The sequence below is a fragment of the Oncorhynchus keta genome, chromosome 26, assembly GCF_023373465.1.
Source record: "Oncorhynchus keta strain PuntledgeMale-10-30-2019 chromosome 26, Oket_V2, whole genome shotgun sequence".
NCBI lineage: Eukaryota > Metazoa > Chordata > Actinopteri > Salmoniformes > Salmonidae > Oncorhynchus > Oncorhynchus keta.
Genome location: NC_068446.1, coordinates 13660445 through 13677043, shown reverse-complemented (window position 1 = coordinate 13677043; position 16599 = coordinate 13660445). Strand labels below are relative to the sequence as shown.

General features: G+C 43.8%; 1 protein-coding gene across 8 annotated transcripts in view; it reads left to right on the top strand.

Moving 5' to 3' along the window:
• The window catches only part of LOC118371478 (receptor-type tyrosine-protein phosphatase F), a 430463-nt gene that overhangs the window by 363738 nt on the left and 50126 nt on the right, over nt 1-16599 (top strand). For all 8 annotated transcript variants that reach the window (XM_052480269.1, XM_052480266.1, XM_052480268.1 and 5 more), the window contains 3 exons: nt 7204-7285; nt 8864-9070; nt 14365-14528. In XM_052480269.1, coding sequence (XP_052336229.1) covers nt 7204-7285; nt 8864-9070; nt 14365-14528 — 453 coding nt within the window. The remainder of the gene's footprint in view (nt 1-7203; nt 7286-8863; nt 9071-14364; nt 14529-16599) is intronic.

Sequence of the window (16599 nt, the reverse complement as noted above, 5' to 3'; positions counted from 1 at the left end):
GAATCCCCGAGCTGACAAGGTACAAATCTGTCATTCTGCCCCTGAACAAGGCAGTTACCCCACTGTTCCTAGGCCGTGTGGTGGTTAATTTCTTTACTATCAAATGAGGAGAGACAAACTTATCACACAAGTCATAAACTAAATCTTTAATAGTGAGAGCTTTGCAATAGCAATGGCTGGTCAGCCCATCACCATCTCTGATGATTCGTTGAGAGTGGCGAGACAAAAGTACAAAGGTCTTTTCTAGCCAAGGTACACCCCCTTTAAACCTACATGACGAACAACAGATATATAGAATGGGTCATAAGGTTAAGATTTGTATGAAAGATACCTATAATACATAGCAGACAGTATCTGCTGGGTAAACGGTTTTCGTTTTATAGACCAGTGTCTGGTCCTCCGACTCCAAACTGGAACCATCTCTCCCTGGTACGGTATAGAACAGACACATTAACTCATGCTCTGGAATGCTCTTTATGTTTTATCACCCAAAAGACATGGTAAATCTCCTGTCAGTGTTATCTCCCAGAGGCCCATCCTCAGTAGAAAACACACACAATAGTTAAGAATACTCTATTCTGTTGAAATAAAATAACCATTTGATGCAATTAAAGTATTATAGCATAATCTTGCAATTTTGCCACCATAGCCGTCATTGAAAATAAGAATTTGTTCTTAACTGACTTGCCTAGTTAAATAAAGGTTTAACAAAAAGAAGAACAGGAGAGGATAGAGAATGAGAATGGTCAGAGGATAAAGAATGAGTTGTCAAGTGTTGCCACTGTATGTTGTCTGGGTGCTACTTCATCTGTTCATCTATTTGGCTGGAGGCCAGAGCTATACTGTTAAAAGTAACACCCAGCACTTAAAGGAGTTGAGAGATGATTTGGACAGAGAGAAGATGACGCACAACAGAGGCTAAAGAGGCTTAGCTCGCTGTAATTTGGGTCCAGAAGGCCTTCCTCACCAGACACACAGAAAAAAAACATGGCTTTCCATGCTAATGCTAAATCAATATCCTCAGATGAGCACGAGGTTGATGAAGGATTTATGGAGGATGAGGATCTGCACGCACGCACACATACACACAAGCTGTGTCCTCCAGGGCTGCCTGGTTGGAGAACAACTCCAGTGCCTGTATATACGTCACGCTATTCTACACACCAACATGAATAAATTCTATAGTATTCTACACTACGGCATAAATACTATAGTGTTTTTGTAGTGTAGTGTTTTTGCAAACTTTACTGTAGTATTAACTATAGTGTTTTTGACTAAATTACTGCAGTATTTAATATAGTGTTTCTTCTTCAAGAAACCTACTGGAGAAATACTAAGATCACATTTTCAATAACTGGTCGGTCTGAACAGATAGTTCAAAGTTTATGCTATTTTCTATACCTGGCATTTGGGTTTTTCACTTATGGGTGGCTCAAATTGCGATATGGGGAAGGGAATGGGCAGGGTATATGCATATTGAATACTGTAGTATTTACTAGTTACTGTTTTTTGCAGACTTTACTGTAGTACTGTGCTACAGTGTTCTTTTGTGAATAATACTGTAGTATTCACTATAGTATTCTACAGGATACTGCAACATTCTACAGTACTACACACGATCGAGGGAAAAAACAGTGTGTAATATTTGTATTCTACAGTATATTTCATTTGACTACTTAATTCTATAGGAACTGTAGTATTTTTTGTGTGAGCAGTTCATAACCACCTTGGTATTTTCACATTTATTTTCAGTGGTATAGCAGTAGAGAGACCACTATTAGGGATACGTCTGGCTTTGTCCCAGGCCAGCCTGCTGTCCTGCAATCATTACTAGTAAAAACCTTTAAAAAATATTATTTTTCTAAAAAAACTGTGCTAGTAAGACACATTTGAAACTGGCGCTATAGGGGAGGACTGCCGCTTTATCGGCTCTTAACCAACCATGATATTTTGTTTGTTTTTTCGCTTTGTTCATAACTTGTTTTGTACATAAATGTTGCTGCTACCATCTCTTATGACCGAAAAGAGCTTCTGGACATCAGAACTGGGATTACTCACCTCAAATTGGACGAAGAGTTCTTCTTCAATGAGTCGGACGGGAGGGATATACTACTACAGACACCCGACCAGGTCCAGATCCCCGTGATTTGCTGGAAAAGGAAACAGAGGTTTCGCAGGAAGAGATCAGGGTGCATTGTGAGGATCAGGAGACGAGTGGCTAATCTGCACTTGCCTTCCATCCTGCTAGCGTTCAATTGCTGGAAAATAAATGGGAAGACTTGACAGCTCGTATATTCTACCAACAGGACATTAAAAACTGTAATATCTTATGTTTCAACAAGTCGTGGCTGAACAACGACATTAAGAACATACAACTGGCGGGTTATATAGTTATATTTGTAAACAATAGCTGGTGCACGATATCTAAGGAAATCTCAAGGTTTTCCTCGCCTGGGGTAGAGTATCTCACCACAAAATCAACCTAGAGTGTTCATCTGCATTTTTCATAGCTGTCTACATACCACCACAGACCGAGGCTGGCACTAAAACCGCACTCAATGAGCTGTATTCCGACATAAGCAAACAGGAATACGCTCATCCAGAGGTGGCGCTCCTTGTGGCCGGGGACTTTCAGGCAAGGAAACTTAAATCAGTTTTTACCTCATTTCAATCATCATGTTAAAATGTAACCAGAGGAAAAGAAATGTACACCACACACAAAGCTCTCCCTCTCCCTCCATTTGGCAAATCTGACAAATCTGACTCTATCCTCCTGATTCCTCCTGATTCCTGCTTAAAGCAAGAAGCACCAGTGACTCGGTCTATAAAAAAGTGGTCAGATAAAGCAGATGCTACACTACATGACTGTTATGCTATCACAGACTGGAATATGTTCCGGGATTCATCCGATGGCACACCACATCAGTCACTGGCTTTATCAATAAGTGCATTGATGACGTTGTCTCCACAGTTACTGTACGTACATACCCCAACCAGAAGCCATGGATTACAGACAACATTCGCACTGAGCTAAAGGGTAGAGCTGCCGCTTTCAATGAGTGGGACTCTAACACGGAAGCTTATAAGAAATCCCGGTATGCCCTCCGCTGAACCATGAAAAAAGCAAAGTGTTCTCAGGATTGTGTACAGGATTAAGATCGAATCATACTACACTGGCTCCGACACTCGGCCGACGTGGCAGGGCTTGCAAACTATTACAGAATATAAAGGGAAGCATTAGGTAAACTTTAGGTATTAGTAAACGTTAATAATCTATCAAATTGATCACGGGGCGATGTGTATTCAATAGCTCCACGTCTTGAACTCATGGTCGAAAATTTCTCATACAAAACATCCTGTCGGAGACCGGAAGGAATGGGCTCTCTCTTACTCGTTTGACCAAGAAACAAAGCCCAGGCAATTGACAAGACTGGCGACATCGTGTGGAAGCTGTAGGACTTGCAATCTCAGCCCCATGTAATTTGGTTTCCCATAAACAAAACATGCAAGTGGCGCATTGATACTTTTTCCAGTTTTCAGTGATCAGTTTTTCTTGCGCTTTTCGATGAAACACAGGCTCTGTTATAGTCACAGCCGTGATTTAACCAGTTTTAGAAACGTCAGAGTGTTTTCTATCCTACCTGGTTAAATAAAGGTGAAATAAAAATAAATAAAAATCAACAGATGATGCAATCTCTATTGCTCTCCACACTGCCCTTTCCCACTTGGACAAAAGGAACACCTACGTGAGAATGCTATTCATTGACTACAGCTCAGTGTTCAACACCATAGTGCCCTCAAAGCTCATCACTAAGCTAAGGACCCGGGGACTAAACACCTCCCTCTTCAACTGGATCCTGGACTTCCTGACGGGCCGCCCCCAGGTGGTGAGGGTAGGTAACAACACATCCGCAACTCTGATCCTCAACACGGGGGCCCCGCAAGGGTGCGTGTTCAGTCCCTTCCTGTACTCCCTCTTTACTCATGACTGCAAGGCCAGTCACGACTCCAACACCATCATTAAGTTTGCTGATGGCACAACATGGTAGGCCTGATCACGACAACGATGAGACAGTCCGTAGAGAGGACGACAGAGACCTGACCATGTGGTGCAAGGACAACAATCTCTCCCTCAACGTGATCAAGACAAAGGAAATGATTGTGGACTACAGGAAAAGGAGGACCGAATACGCCACCATTCTCATCGATGAGGCTTTAGTGGAGCAGGTTGAGAGCTTCAAGTTCCTTGGCGTCGACATCACTGTACTGCTTTTTAATTATTTGTTATTCTTATCTCTTACTCTTTTTGTGGTATTTTCTTAACTGTATTTTGTTTGGTTAAGGTCTTGTAAGTAAGCATTTCATTGTAAGGTCTACTACACCTGTTGTATTCGGCACATGTGACAAATAAAATTTGATTGGATTTACTGTAGCTCTATGCTACTCTCCCATTAGAGCAGAAAGCAATTTCTTCAAGAGTTCACTTCAAATGTTAACTTATAAAAAATCAGGGGCCCAATGCAGAACCTGCAATTTCAGAAAAGGTACTTTTTTTACCCTTCCTAGTCAGGCAGACTTGTGAATTACTTGGACTCAAGTGTTTGTTTCTAAAAAGAAACTGTGACCATCTAAGCCGTAATAAGCAGCGCCAGCATGAGTGAGAAAAAAAAACAAAAAAACGAATTTAGCAATACAATCAGTATCTTAATGCCCTGGCCAGACCTTTTCATCACACTCTGGATTAGAGCCACGCACACACACACACACACACACACACACACACACACACACACACACACACACACACACACACACACACACACACACACACACACACACACACACACACACACACACAGGAACAAGCACACATGAGCCAGAGTAAACATCTGAGCCAAAGCCAAACTTATCCTACTATTCCTCTGGTGGCAGAAGTTAACTACATAGGTTTAACTGGGCAAAGATGTTGACGCATAAAAGGGGGGAGGTGTGTGTGTGCATAGAATATGTGTGTTCGCCTATCAGGGGATTCATTATTTAGTAAGAGAAACTACATATCTATTTTTATTTTTTTATTTTTTTATTTCACCTTTATTTAACCAGGTAGGCTAGTTGAGAACAAGTTCTCATTTGCAACTGCGACCTGGCCAAGATAAAGCATAGCAGTGTGAACAGACAACACAGAGTTACACATGGAGTAAACAATTAACAAGTCATTCATTGAAAAAAAGGGGAGTCTATATACAATGTGTGCAAAAGGCATGAGGTAGGCGAATAATTAAAATTTTGCAGATTAGCACTGGAGTGATAAATGATCAGATGGTCATGTACAGGTAGAGATATTGGTGTGCAAAAGAGCAGAAAAGTAAATAAATAAAAACAGTATAAAAACAGTATGGGAATGAGGTAGGTGAAAATGGGTGGGCTATTTACCAATAGACTATGTACAGCAGCAGCGATCGGTTAGCTGCTCAGATAGCTGATGTTTGAAGTTGGTGAGGGAGATAAAAGTCTCCAACTTCAGCGATTTTTGCAATTCGTTCCAGTCACAGGCAGCAGAGTACTGGAACGAAAGGCGGCCAAATGAGGTGTTGGCTTTAGGGATGATCAGTGAGATACACCTGCTGGAGCGCGTGCTACGGATGGGTGTTGCCATCGTGACCAGTGAACTGAGATAAGGCGGAGCTTTACCTAGCATGGACTTGTAGATGACCTGGAGCCAGTGGGTCTGGCGACGAATATGTAGCGAGGGCCAGCCGACTAGAGCATACAAGTCGCAGTGGTGGGTGGTATAAGGTGCTTTAGTGACAAAACGGATGGCACTGTGATAGACTGCATCCAGTTTGCTGAGTAGAGTGTTGGAAGCCATTTTGTAGATGACATCGCCGAAGTCGAGGATCGGTAGGATAGTCAGTTTTACTAGGGTAAGCTTGGCGGCGTGAGTGAAGGAGGCTTTGTTGCGGAATAGAAAGCCGATTCTTGATTTGATTTTCGATTGGAGATGTTTGATATGAGTCTGGAAGGAGAGTTTGCAGTCGAGCCAGACACCTAGGTACTTATAGATGTCCACATATTCAAGGTCGGAACCATCCAGGGTGGTGATGCTAGTCGGGCATGCGGGTGCAGGCAGCGATGATCGGTTGAAAAGCATGCATTTGGTTTTACTAGCGTTTAAGAGCAGTTGGAGGCCACGGAAGGAGTGTTGTATGGCATTGAAGTTCGTTTGGAGGTTAGATAGCACAGTGTCCAATGACGGGCCGAAAGTATATAGAATGGTGTCGTCTGCGTAGAGGTGGATCAGGGAATCGCCCGCAGCAAGAGCAACATCATTGATATATACAGAGAAAAGAGTCGGCCCGAGAATTGAACCCTGTGGCACCCCCATAGAGACTGCCAGAGGCCCGGACAGCATGCCCTCCGATTTGACACACTGAACTCTGTCTGCAAAGTAATTGGTGAACCAGGCAAGGCAGTCATCCGAAAAACCGAGGCTACTGAGTCTGCCGATAAGAATATGGTGATTGAGTATGTTCGAGTATGGATAGATTGAGGCCTTAGCAGAGCCTGAATGTTATGACAATAGAGATATCTGAGATATGCTCAGGCTTACCCAAAGGGACAGCGTGTTACACACACATGCATGCACCCATGCACGCACACACACTCATACTCACTCACTCCATCGCACACACACATTGGTTTTACTATCCAAGTGGGGACCAAAACATCTATTCTCATTCTAAATCTTATTTTCCCGAAACCTAACCTTAACCAAGCCCTAACCTTAACCCCTAACCCCTAGCCCCTAACTCCTCAGCCTAATTCTAACCCTAATTAATTGTAATCCTAACTCTAAACCTAACCTAAAATCGCATTTTTTTCCTTTTGGGGACCGGTTGAAATGTCCCCACTATTCAAATGTTCCTTGTTTTACTATCCGATGAGAGGACTTTTGGAACGCAAAAGGATAGTAAAGTTAGACCACACACACACACACACACACACACACACACACACACACACACACACACACACACACACGCACGCACGCACACACACGCGCACGCACGCACGCACGCACGCACGCACACACACACACACACACACACACACACACACACACACACACACACACACACACACACACACACACACACACACACCCTGGTCGTGCTCAACCTGCCTGTCTCTCTCTCTCTACAGATATTACTACATAGTGGTGGTTCCTGTCACACCAGCCACACTACACAGGTGGGAGAACCCTGAAGATATGGACTTGGATGAGGTGAGTGCGTGTGTGTGCGTGTGTTAACAGCACCTCCTTTGGGCACAGACCAAAAAATCCCTTTCTTCCATAGCACCAAGCCCATTAAATATGAAGCATCTTTAAAACAGCTCATATATTTAGTCTCTGCCCCCCAAAAAAAAAAAAGAACAAGACGATATCGACATATCGTGCTGTGAATTGCTGATTACAGAATTCTCAGCTTTCACTACACATGTAAATTGCCATTTTTGCCCTTAACATTTTGTCTTTGCTGTGCAGGATGGTGATTTCCATTTAAAAAAAATAAGCTTTTTATTTTTCATTTCAAGTTTTGCTTCTCCTGAGTGTTTGAGGCACTTAAAACACTCCTAAATAGCTGCTCATAGCATTTTTTTGCTTTGTTTTATTAATGTGGACCTTTTGGGCTTCAATACCTTTCTCGTGAGTTTGCTTTCTCTCAATCTACTGTCGTCTGCAGAAAAAGTGCAGCCTCTTGAATATCAAAAAGCATAGAGCGCGTTAAATAAATATGCCTGCATCCAAAGCACCTTTGAGACAGCAAGATCTGCTCTCTCATTGTCAAAGCCTTTTCTTTCTCTGCAATCTAAAACATTGCTATTGCTGCCGTTTTATAGACTAGAGAAACTGTCGGTATGAAATGAGTCGGTTAAAGTCGTGTTGAAGAGCAGAGAAGAGGAACAAGGTTATAGGGGGGTTCACATAAAAATGTAACGTGGACTTTCTAGGAGTCAGTAGAACTGTAGAATACTTCAGACATTCTCTTTGAATACACACACACACACAGGAACAAACACACACACACACACACACACACACACACACACACACACACACAGGGACAAACACACACACACAGGAACAAGCACACACACACACACACACACACACACACACACACACACACACACACACACACACACACACACACACACACACACACACACACACACACACAGGAACAAACACACACACACACACACACACACACACACACACACACACACACACACACACACACACACACACACACACACACACACACACACACACACACACACACACACACACACACACACACACACACACACACACAGGAACACACTCCTGAGACTGTCTAATAAAGCTATGACCTCTCACCACAGCTGTAGGTCAGAAAGAGGTGTGAGTGGTGAGAGAGACAAGAGAGGAGCAGCTCAAGTGTGAAACCTGGCTGCAGGACCAAGATGTTATAAAACTTGAATTACTCTATGCATCATTTGCAGTGTAAGATTTTAACCCACCTGTGAGCCTAGAAGCACAATTCATTGTGGCCTATGGACGCAGTTTATGAACACATTGATGTGAACAGTATGTGTGTTCTATATTATTGACTATATAGTTGCTACAGAATAAAAACAAAAACCCCAAACTGAACAGATAGATAATAAAGTTAAGTGCCTTGCTCAAAGCCATAATGGCAGGAGATTGTGTATCTTTGAGTCTTCGCTCCAATTGGCACCCTATTTCCAACATAGTTACATACAGAATGGCGCTATTTGGGCTGCAGATAAGTATTTCTCTCTGATGTCATGTCAGCTCCTGGAGGCTAGTTCTGACCAGAGCCTGAAGAGGAGACAGACCCAAGAGTTCCTCAGACCCTACATCGCTGCCAAGATGGATGCTCTCCCAGACACCTTCCCTCTAGGAGACGAGAAGAAGTACAACGGCTTCTACAACAAGCCTCTACCGGGCCAGCAGCAGTACCTCTGTTTCGTACTGGCTGCCCTCAAAGGCCACGAATCTGTAAGTGAAACAACCACTTCTCCGTATCTATAGATACTGTAGTCCTGTCACAAACACAACTTCCATACGGTATCACCATCCCCGAGATACATGAACATCCAATGTAGAATCAAACTCAAAAGACTAGTACTGTTAATACAACAGTAAGGATATGTCATATACTGTAAATGCCCCTTGAGTCTGCCATGCATATTCTACACAGTGCAGCCTGCCAATTATTGGATTTTAGCACAATCAGTTGTTTTTGTTGTTGCGATACTCCTCGCGTCTCTCAGTGACACAGCTAGGTAACAGGTGAGCCAAGACTTCCGCTGGTGTCGCCATACCACACGCTGCACGAAGCAGTAGCACTGTGTGACTCACGTCTGTGTAGTGAGTCACGGTTACGTGTCACAGAGAAACTATGAGCCCGCGTCACAGTCAGAGTTCACTCAGTGTGGCCGTCATTGGTTTCCTCTTTAGAAGATGCACTCACTGGTGGCCTTGGTCTTCACTGCAGAAGTTCAGACAGCTCCTCAGCCTCAAAACATGTCTCCCCTATCTATTTACTGTACATACAGTGCATTTGGAAACTATTCAGACCCCTTGGATTTATCCACGTTTTGTGGCATTTTTCTCATCAATCTACACACAATACCCTATAATGACAAAGCAAAAAAATGTTTGCAAAAGAATACAATTATGAAATATCACCTACAGAAGTATTCAGACCCTTTACTCAGTACTTTGTTGAAGCACCTTTGGCAGCGTTTACAGACTCGAGTCTTCTTGAGTATGATGCTACAAGCTTGGCACACCTGTATTTGGGGAGTTTCTCCCATTCTTCTCTGTAGATCCTCTCAAGCTCTGTCAGATTGAATGGGGAGTGTCGCTGCACAGCTGCCATTCCAAATCATGTCCAATCGATTGAATTTACCACAGGTAGACTCCAATTAAGTTGTAGGAGCATCTGAAGGATGATCCATGGAAACAGGATGCAACTGAGCCCAATTTCAAGGTTAAAAAAACGAACTGTTTTCGCTTTGTCATTATGGGGTAGTGTGTGTGGATTGATGAGGAACAAAAATGTATGTAATCAATTTTCGAATGAGAGTGTAACGTAACAAAATGTGGAAAACGTCAAGGGGTCCGAATACTTTCTGAATGCACTGTATACTGCATGAGGAAATGATGGCATGGTTGATAAATAAAAAATAAAAAAAACATACATCGATTTTTACAACCATTGGAACACCAACTCTCGACAGTGCCAGCCCATTGCTATGCCTTTCTCCATCTTCTGGTAAGCAATACATTGTGTAGAGAAAGGAGAGTTGTGTATTGTGTTTTTGTTCAGCTAGAACGTGGTTATTTCTCTTTAACAGAGTGACAGACAGACACATAACAGATCTGTGACCCAGTAAAGTGAATTATTATTGAATCTAAGTCATGCCTGGCCAGATAAAATAGCAGGCTAATCACGTTCATGGGAAAACAGGGAAGTGAGCTCAGCTTTATAGTTATGGCAGGGTTGATGGCAGGATGGAGGAAGGAGGAGGAGAGAGGAGAAAGAGGGAGGCGGGAGACTGGAGCAAAAGGGCACTGCAGCTTTATGTGGCTCCCTTGGCTGGTAAATATGCCTGGAAGTGTGAAATTGGATAAAAGAAACAAGCCATATAAACAGTGTGCTCACTTACAGCAGGGAAGAGAGGGAGAGAGGGAGGAGGGGAGGGAGCATTAGAGAGAAAGGGTGTCAGTTTCATCTGAGGGGACTGGAGAAAACCGAATGGGAGTGATGGAGGGGTGAAAAGAGTGAGGGGTACAGAGAGAGAGATAAGTCTGATGGAGGAATGGAGATTGTTAGAGGGAGCCTTGGGGAAATAATATACAGTACTAAGAGAAGAGGAATGCAGTAAAGGTTTTATGGATGAGATTTTCTTTTTTTTATGGGGAGATTTTATGGATGAAAAAGAGAGTTGTTTAAATGACACAGAGGGAGGCAGAGAGACAGAGACGCCGTGAAAATAGGGAGATGGACAGAGGCAAATAGAGGAAGAGACAGATTGAAAGAACGAGAGCGAGACAGGACGAAAGAGAGAGACCGAGACACAGACAGAGAGAGGTCGTAGCCTGAGGATTAAGGGAGGGGGGAGTGGGGGGTCCTGGTGCTCTGCCCTCACCTCAGACACACCCAGAGGGGATCGTTGTCAATATGTTCAATAATCATCTTAGTATTTAATGTTACACTGATCTCATTGACAATGACTTTTTAGGACCTATCTGCAAAATTATGATTCTGAGATAAATTGCTTCGAAGTTCCAAACCCTCAATTATTGAATTTAAGGATTTATCAACATGAACTGGGGTATTTAGGGTACTTTATACTGGTGAATACTTGTTTCCGATTGGCCAGAAGGGCATTCTAAAATAGCGATCATGACGCAATAAGCGCCTACATACACAGACCCTACTTGCTACAAAGTAACATCAAGCTCAACCAGCAACCACATTGGATACATCCAAAACACAGATCCAAAGAGGAAAAACTTAGCTAGCGTTTATTTATTTTTGCAGAGACATGTTTTATTGGAGCATCTGATGACCTGACGTGGTGAGTGATGACCATGAGTTTCTTTGGTCCTTGCCGATGCAGTCATGACGCAAGTGGCGCTCTGTCAAAAACAAGGCTGTGTCAACAACTACATTTTGACACAAATGCAGATAGAAACGTATGGTCCCAAGCTCTTGAAAATGTGTCACGTGTTACTTCCAATGTGCTATCGTGAGAATGATTATTGAGAGACCTCTTAACCTTTTACTGCAGTGGGCTGAATCAGGGTCACACAGAGTGTTTCTTGGTCGTCTTAAACAAATCTACGCCTCACACACATTTAGGTGACGACTAAACCGAAAAGCAGACGTGGTTCTTCCATTGGAACTTGGTGGTGCTTTTAGATGGTTGAAAGCACAGTGATTGCACGTTGGGAATTCAACCAACCTCTGGCTGTCTTTTTGAGTGGGTGAATCCACATCTCAACCAAATATTACCCAAATGTTCATGTTTCAATGATGTGTTGTGCCCAGTAGGAAGCCTTATTGTGGGAGAAACAATGGGGAAAAATAAGACTATTCACCCTATGCACTCCTCGGTCTTCTTCCCTTCCCTTCCCCGCATCAGCTCTGCATTTCACTCACTTTATTATCTCTCCAATACACAGCATTCCCATGCTGCATTTGTAAATGTATAGGCACTGGAAGTACATTATTCACTCACTCTATGGGCTGTGTTTCTATCAGATAGTGCTTCTCAAATTGATCACTCCCAAAGTTTCCCCCCTCTCTGAGAATATCTAAATGTCCTCTTTTGTTTGGGCTTCCATCCACTGTGTCTAAGAGGCGTGACTGCTGCCATTTTTCAAATAAAGTTTTGTGGTACAACGCCTGCTGCACATTGCCAAAAGTATAAGAATGAGCTGTGGAGAAGAGGAGCCTGGGAGAGAGAGAATAGAGAGACCGAGACAGAAGAGGGAGGGACGAGGCTGGAAGCGATGGAGAGAGAAAGAGGAAGCCGAGAAATGAGATCAACATGAACAGTTCTCAGAGATGTCAGGCTATTCATGGCTGTTTCTGTCATTGAGTCGATCAAGACTCCAGGTCTTTCTCAGCAGGTATCAGAATATGGGAGGCACCATGACCTTTTGACCTTGAACATTTGTGCAAATGCTTTTGGCCCATATGAGTCCTTTGTTTATGCAGGATATAACTGCAACCATCTTCATCAATATCAGATGCATATTTTCAATATTTCCTTTGAAGATGTCAATTTATGCTGTGGTGAAACATTCAGAAGACTCGACAGTAACCCTTGTTTTGAGTACTCCTCAAGTGGGCCTGACAAGTGCTATCCACATGTAAACCTGGTGGCATGGCCTCAGTGAAAGTTGTTGGGATTTCCTCTGCCGATCATTTTAGCAACACGTCTTAGACAGCGAAGGGGTTGCAAATGGGACAGAGAGAGAGGGAGAGCGAGGGGTAGAGAGATGGGTAGAGAGAGAGAGATCTTGATGGAGGATTAGACTCGGTCATTGTGTATATTCTCTGCTGTGTCCGGGGAGGGTGACTAGTGCAGGGGAGGATGTGCATCAGTGGCCTCTGAGGACAAATCCGATAAAGGTGACAACTTTTATCACGCCCTCTGGAAGCCAGCAGAGAACCCGAGGCCAACTCTTTCTCACTGGCGTCAGTACAGTATATCACAGTCTCACTAATTGACATGGCAGGGTTAGAGGAGGGGAAGAGCAGGAGAAGAGAGCAACAGAGGCTGAAAATAACTCAGGGTCAGGGGCAGAGAGGAGCGAGGGGAAGGGGACAGACTTAACTACCAGGGAGCGGTTGTGAGTGGGCGATTGCTGATACATGGGCAGGATCTGGAGTTTGTTTATCTGCTCGCAGCATATGTGTACTACTCTCTGAGTGTATTTAGTAGTAGCTTCATCTGCATCAGCACTTAGGCTACAGTAAGCCTATACCTCTCTCCCGGCTTGCGTCTGTGCCACCACAGTAAGCAGGCACATGTAGTGACTGCAGTGCTCTGTGTGTTTCTACGGCAACTGGAATGAACACCGTTGTCAGCACCAGTTAATGTTTTTATCAGTTAAAAAGGCATTAAAACCCTATTAAAAAGGGAGTTCTGTCATAAATTTCGGAAGTTCTCTCTCTCTCTCTCTCTCTCTCTCTCTCTCTCTCTCTCTCATCCCCTTTTCATCTTCAAGTTTTTTGCAGAGGCTGGGTACAATGGATATGGCTTGGCATGATGCTGGCGTCACATAACAAAGCTAAATGGATCAATTTGCAAGGCGTAAATATCTTAAAGTAACTGCGCTTGTTGTCACTTTGTGTTCTGGCTGACAGGTTGGGGAATTTTCACTCTATTAAAGAATGGAGCTAGCTACAAATACACCTCTCTCTCCTTCACCAGATGCCTGGCTGATGTTAGTCTCCAGCAGACACAGCGTTAGATACATGCTAAGGCAGAGCTGCGAAGAATTCTGTATAGGGCTACAGTAACATCACGTCGAGTTAGCACCGTGTTTCCAGGCGCCTAACTGATGTCAGCCACTGACTTTCAATCAGGCACTGGGTTGGACAAGGGATAAGACACAAGAGCAACAGAGCTAAAGTACTCCAACGGGCTTGAGACAACACAGGTCTCAAGGTTAATAGTGCAGTGTTCAGACTCCAACCAAATGATAAAGCCTCTCCATTCTGAACAGGGGTTTCTGTTTGGTGTCCTCCTCCTTCTTCTCTCCTGCAGCAGAAGACGTTTGCGGCCAGCCCATACTCGGACCCCATCACAGTGAAGCTCCACAGCGGTATGGCTCGCCATGCTGAGGACCCAGAGATGCTGTGGGTCATGGGCCCTGTCCTGGCCGTCGTACTCATCATCATCATCGTCATCTCTATCCTGCTCTTCAAGAGGTAAATACACCGCCGTGCCAACTATTTCATTGCTGCAATGAATGTGCGTCACGGCACTCTAGTGTTTAATGTGGATCGTTTTTCGCAAGTGCCCGCAACTGTACATGTGTGCTTGTGTTCTCAAAAAAAGTGACATTACTGAAATTTCAAAAATCGAGTGTGCTTTAAATGCCAGGATGACTTACTCATTTTGGCATTTCATCTAGTAGAATTCGCTACACAATTGTGAGGAGGAGAAATGTCTCTCCAGACTCACGTGTGTAGAGCAGACAGTGTCAAAAGAGGTGGTTAACCTGTATCGGCATGACAGTTGGCACAAATACACATATACACTACATGACCGAAATTATGTGGACACCTGCTTGTCGAAACATCTCATTCCAAAATCCCCAGTGTTAATATGGAGTTTGCTGCTGTAAAAGCCTCAATTTTTCTGGGAAGGCTTTCCACTAGATGTTGAAACATTGCTGCTGGGACTTCCACTAGACCATTAGTGAGGTCGGGCACTGATGTTGGGCGATTAGGCCTGGCTCACGGTCTGCATTCCAATTCATCCCAAAGGTGTTCGATGGGATTGGTCAGGGCTCTGAGCAGGCCAGTCAAGTTCTTCCACATCGATCTTGACTAACCATTTCTGTGCATGGGGCATTGTCATGCAGAAACAGGAAACTGTTGCCATAAAGGTGGAAGCACAGAATCGTCTAGAATGTCATTGTATGCTGTAGCGTTATGATTTCCCTTCACTGGAACTAAGGGGCCATGGCTGAACAATGAAAAACAGCCCCAGACCATTATTCCTCCTCCCCCAAACTTTACAATGGGGTAGGTAGCATTCTCCTGGCATCCACCAAACCCAGATTTGTCTGTCAGACTGGTAGATGGTGATGCGTGTAGCGTGATTCAACACTCCATAGAACACGTTTCAACTGCTCCAGAGTCCAATGGCCGCGAGCTTTACACCACTTCGTCCGATGCTTGGCATTGAGCATGGTGATCTTAGGCTTGTGTGCGGCTGCTCGGGCATGGAAACCCATTCCCGACTAACAGTTTATGCACCGACGTAGCTTCCACGGGGAGTTTGGAACCCGTATTGAGTGTTGCAACAGGGGACAACCAATTTTTATGTGCTACACGCTTCAGCCCTCGGCGGTCCCGTTCTTTGAGCTTGTGTGGCCTATCACTTCGCGGCTGAGGCATTGTTGTGCCGAGACGTTTCCACTTCACAATAACAGCACCTACAGTTGACCGGGGCAGCTCTATCAGGGCACAAATTTGGCGAACTGACTTCTTGGAAATGTTGCATCTTATGATGGTGCCACATTGAAAGGCTCTGCTCGATTTTATACACCTGTCAGCAACAGGTGTGGCTGAAATAGCCTAATCCACTCATTTGAAGGGGTGTCCACATACTTTTGGAGAGTGTATTTGACCTCATCCCAAAATATGCTAATGAGCCCCACCAGTACATTGCCCCCACTTATGAATGGTGATCGTACTTCATATTCTAAATGTTAGGTAGAAACGTGTCTGATTATACTTACAAGGTACCGAACTGTACCATGCGAGTTCATATGTGTACCTGTGAAGTGTACCTTTCACTTTTTTTTTTGTACCCCAGGGAACAACACTGTATCTTAACCATACCCGATTTTTTGAGAGTGTGTTAATTCATGTTTCCAAGGGATAACCATGAACCAGATGGCACTGCAGAAATATTGACGCACTCAACCAAGTGTGGTCACAGTACAAAATATAAAACTAATTGAAATCAGAAAACAGCAGTATACTGTCATTTAAAAAAAAGTACCTTTATTTTACTAGGCAAGTCAGTTAAGAACAAATTGTTATTTTCAAAAACAGCCTTGGAGCAGTGGGTTAACTGCCTGTTCAGGGGCAGAACGACAGATTTGTACCTTGTCAGCTCAGGGATTTGAACTTGCAACCTTTCGGTTACTAGTCAAACGCTCTAACCACCAGGCTACCCTGCCGCCCCTGTTATAGAAATAACACCTTCAAGTTGTTGCATGTACTTAAAGCAAAGTGCAAAAAAAATTATTCTTGGCACTTTACA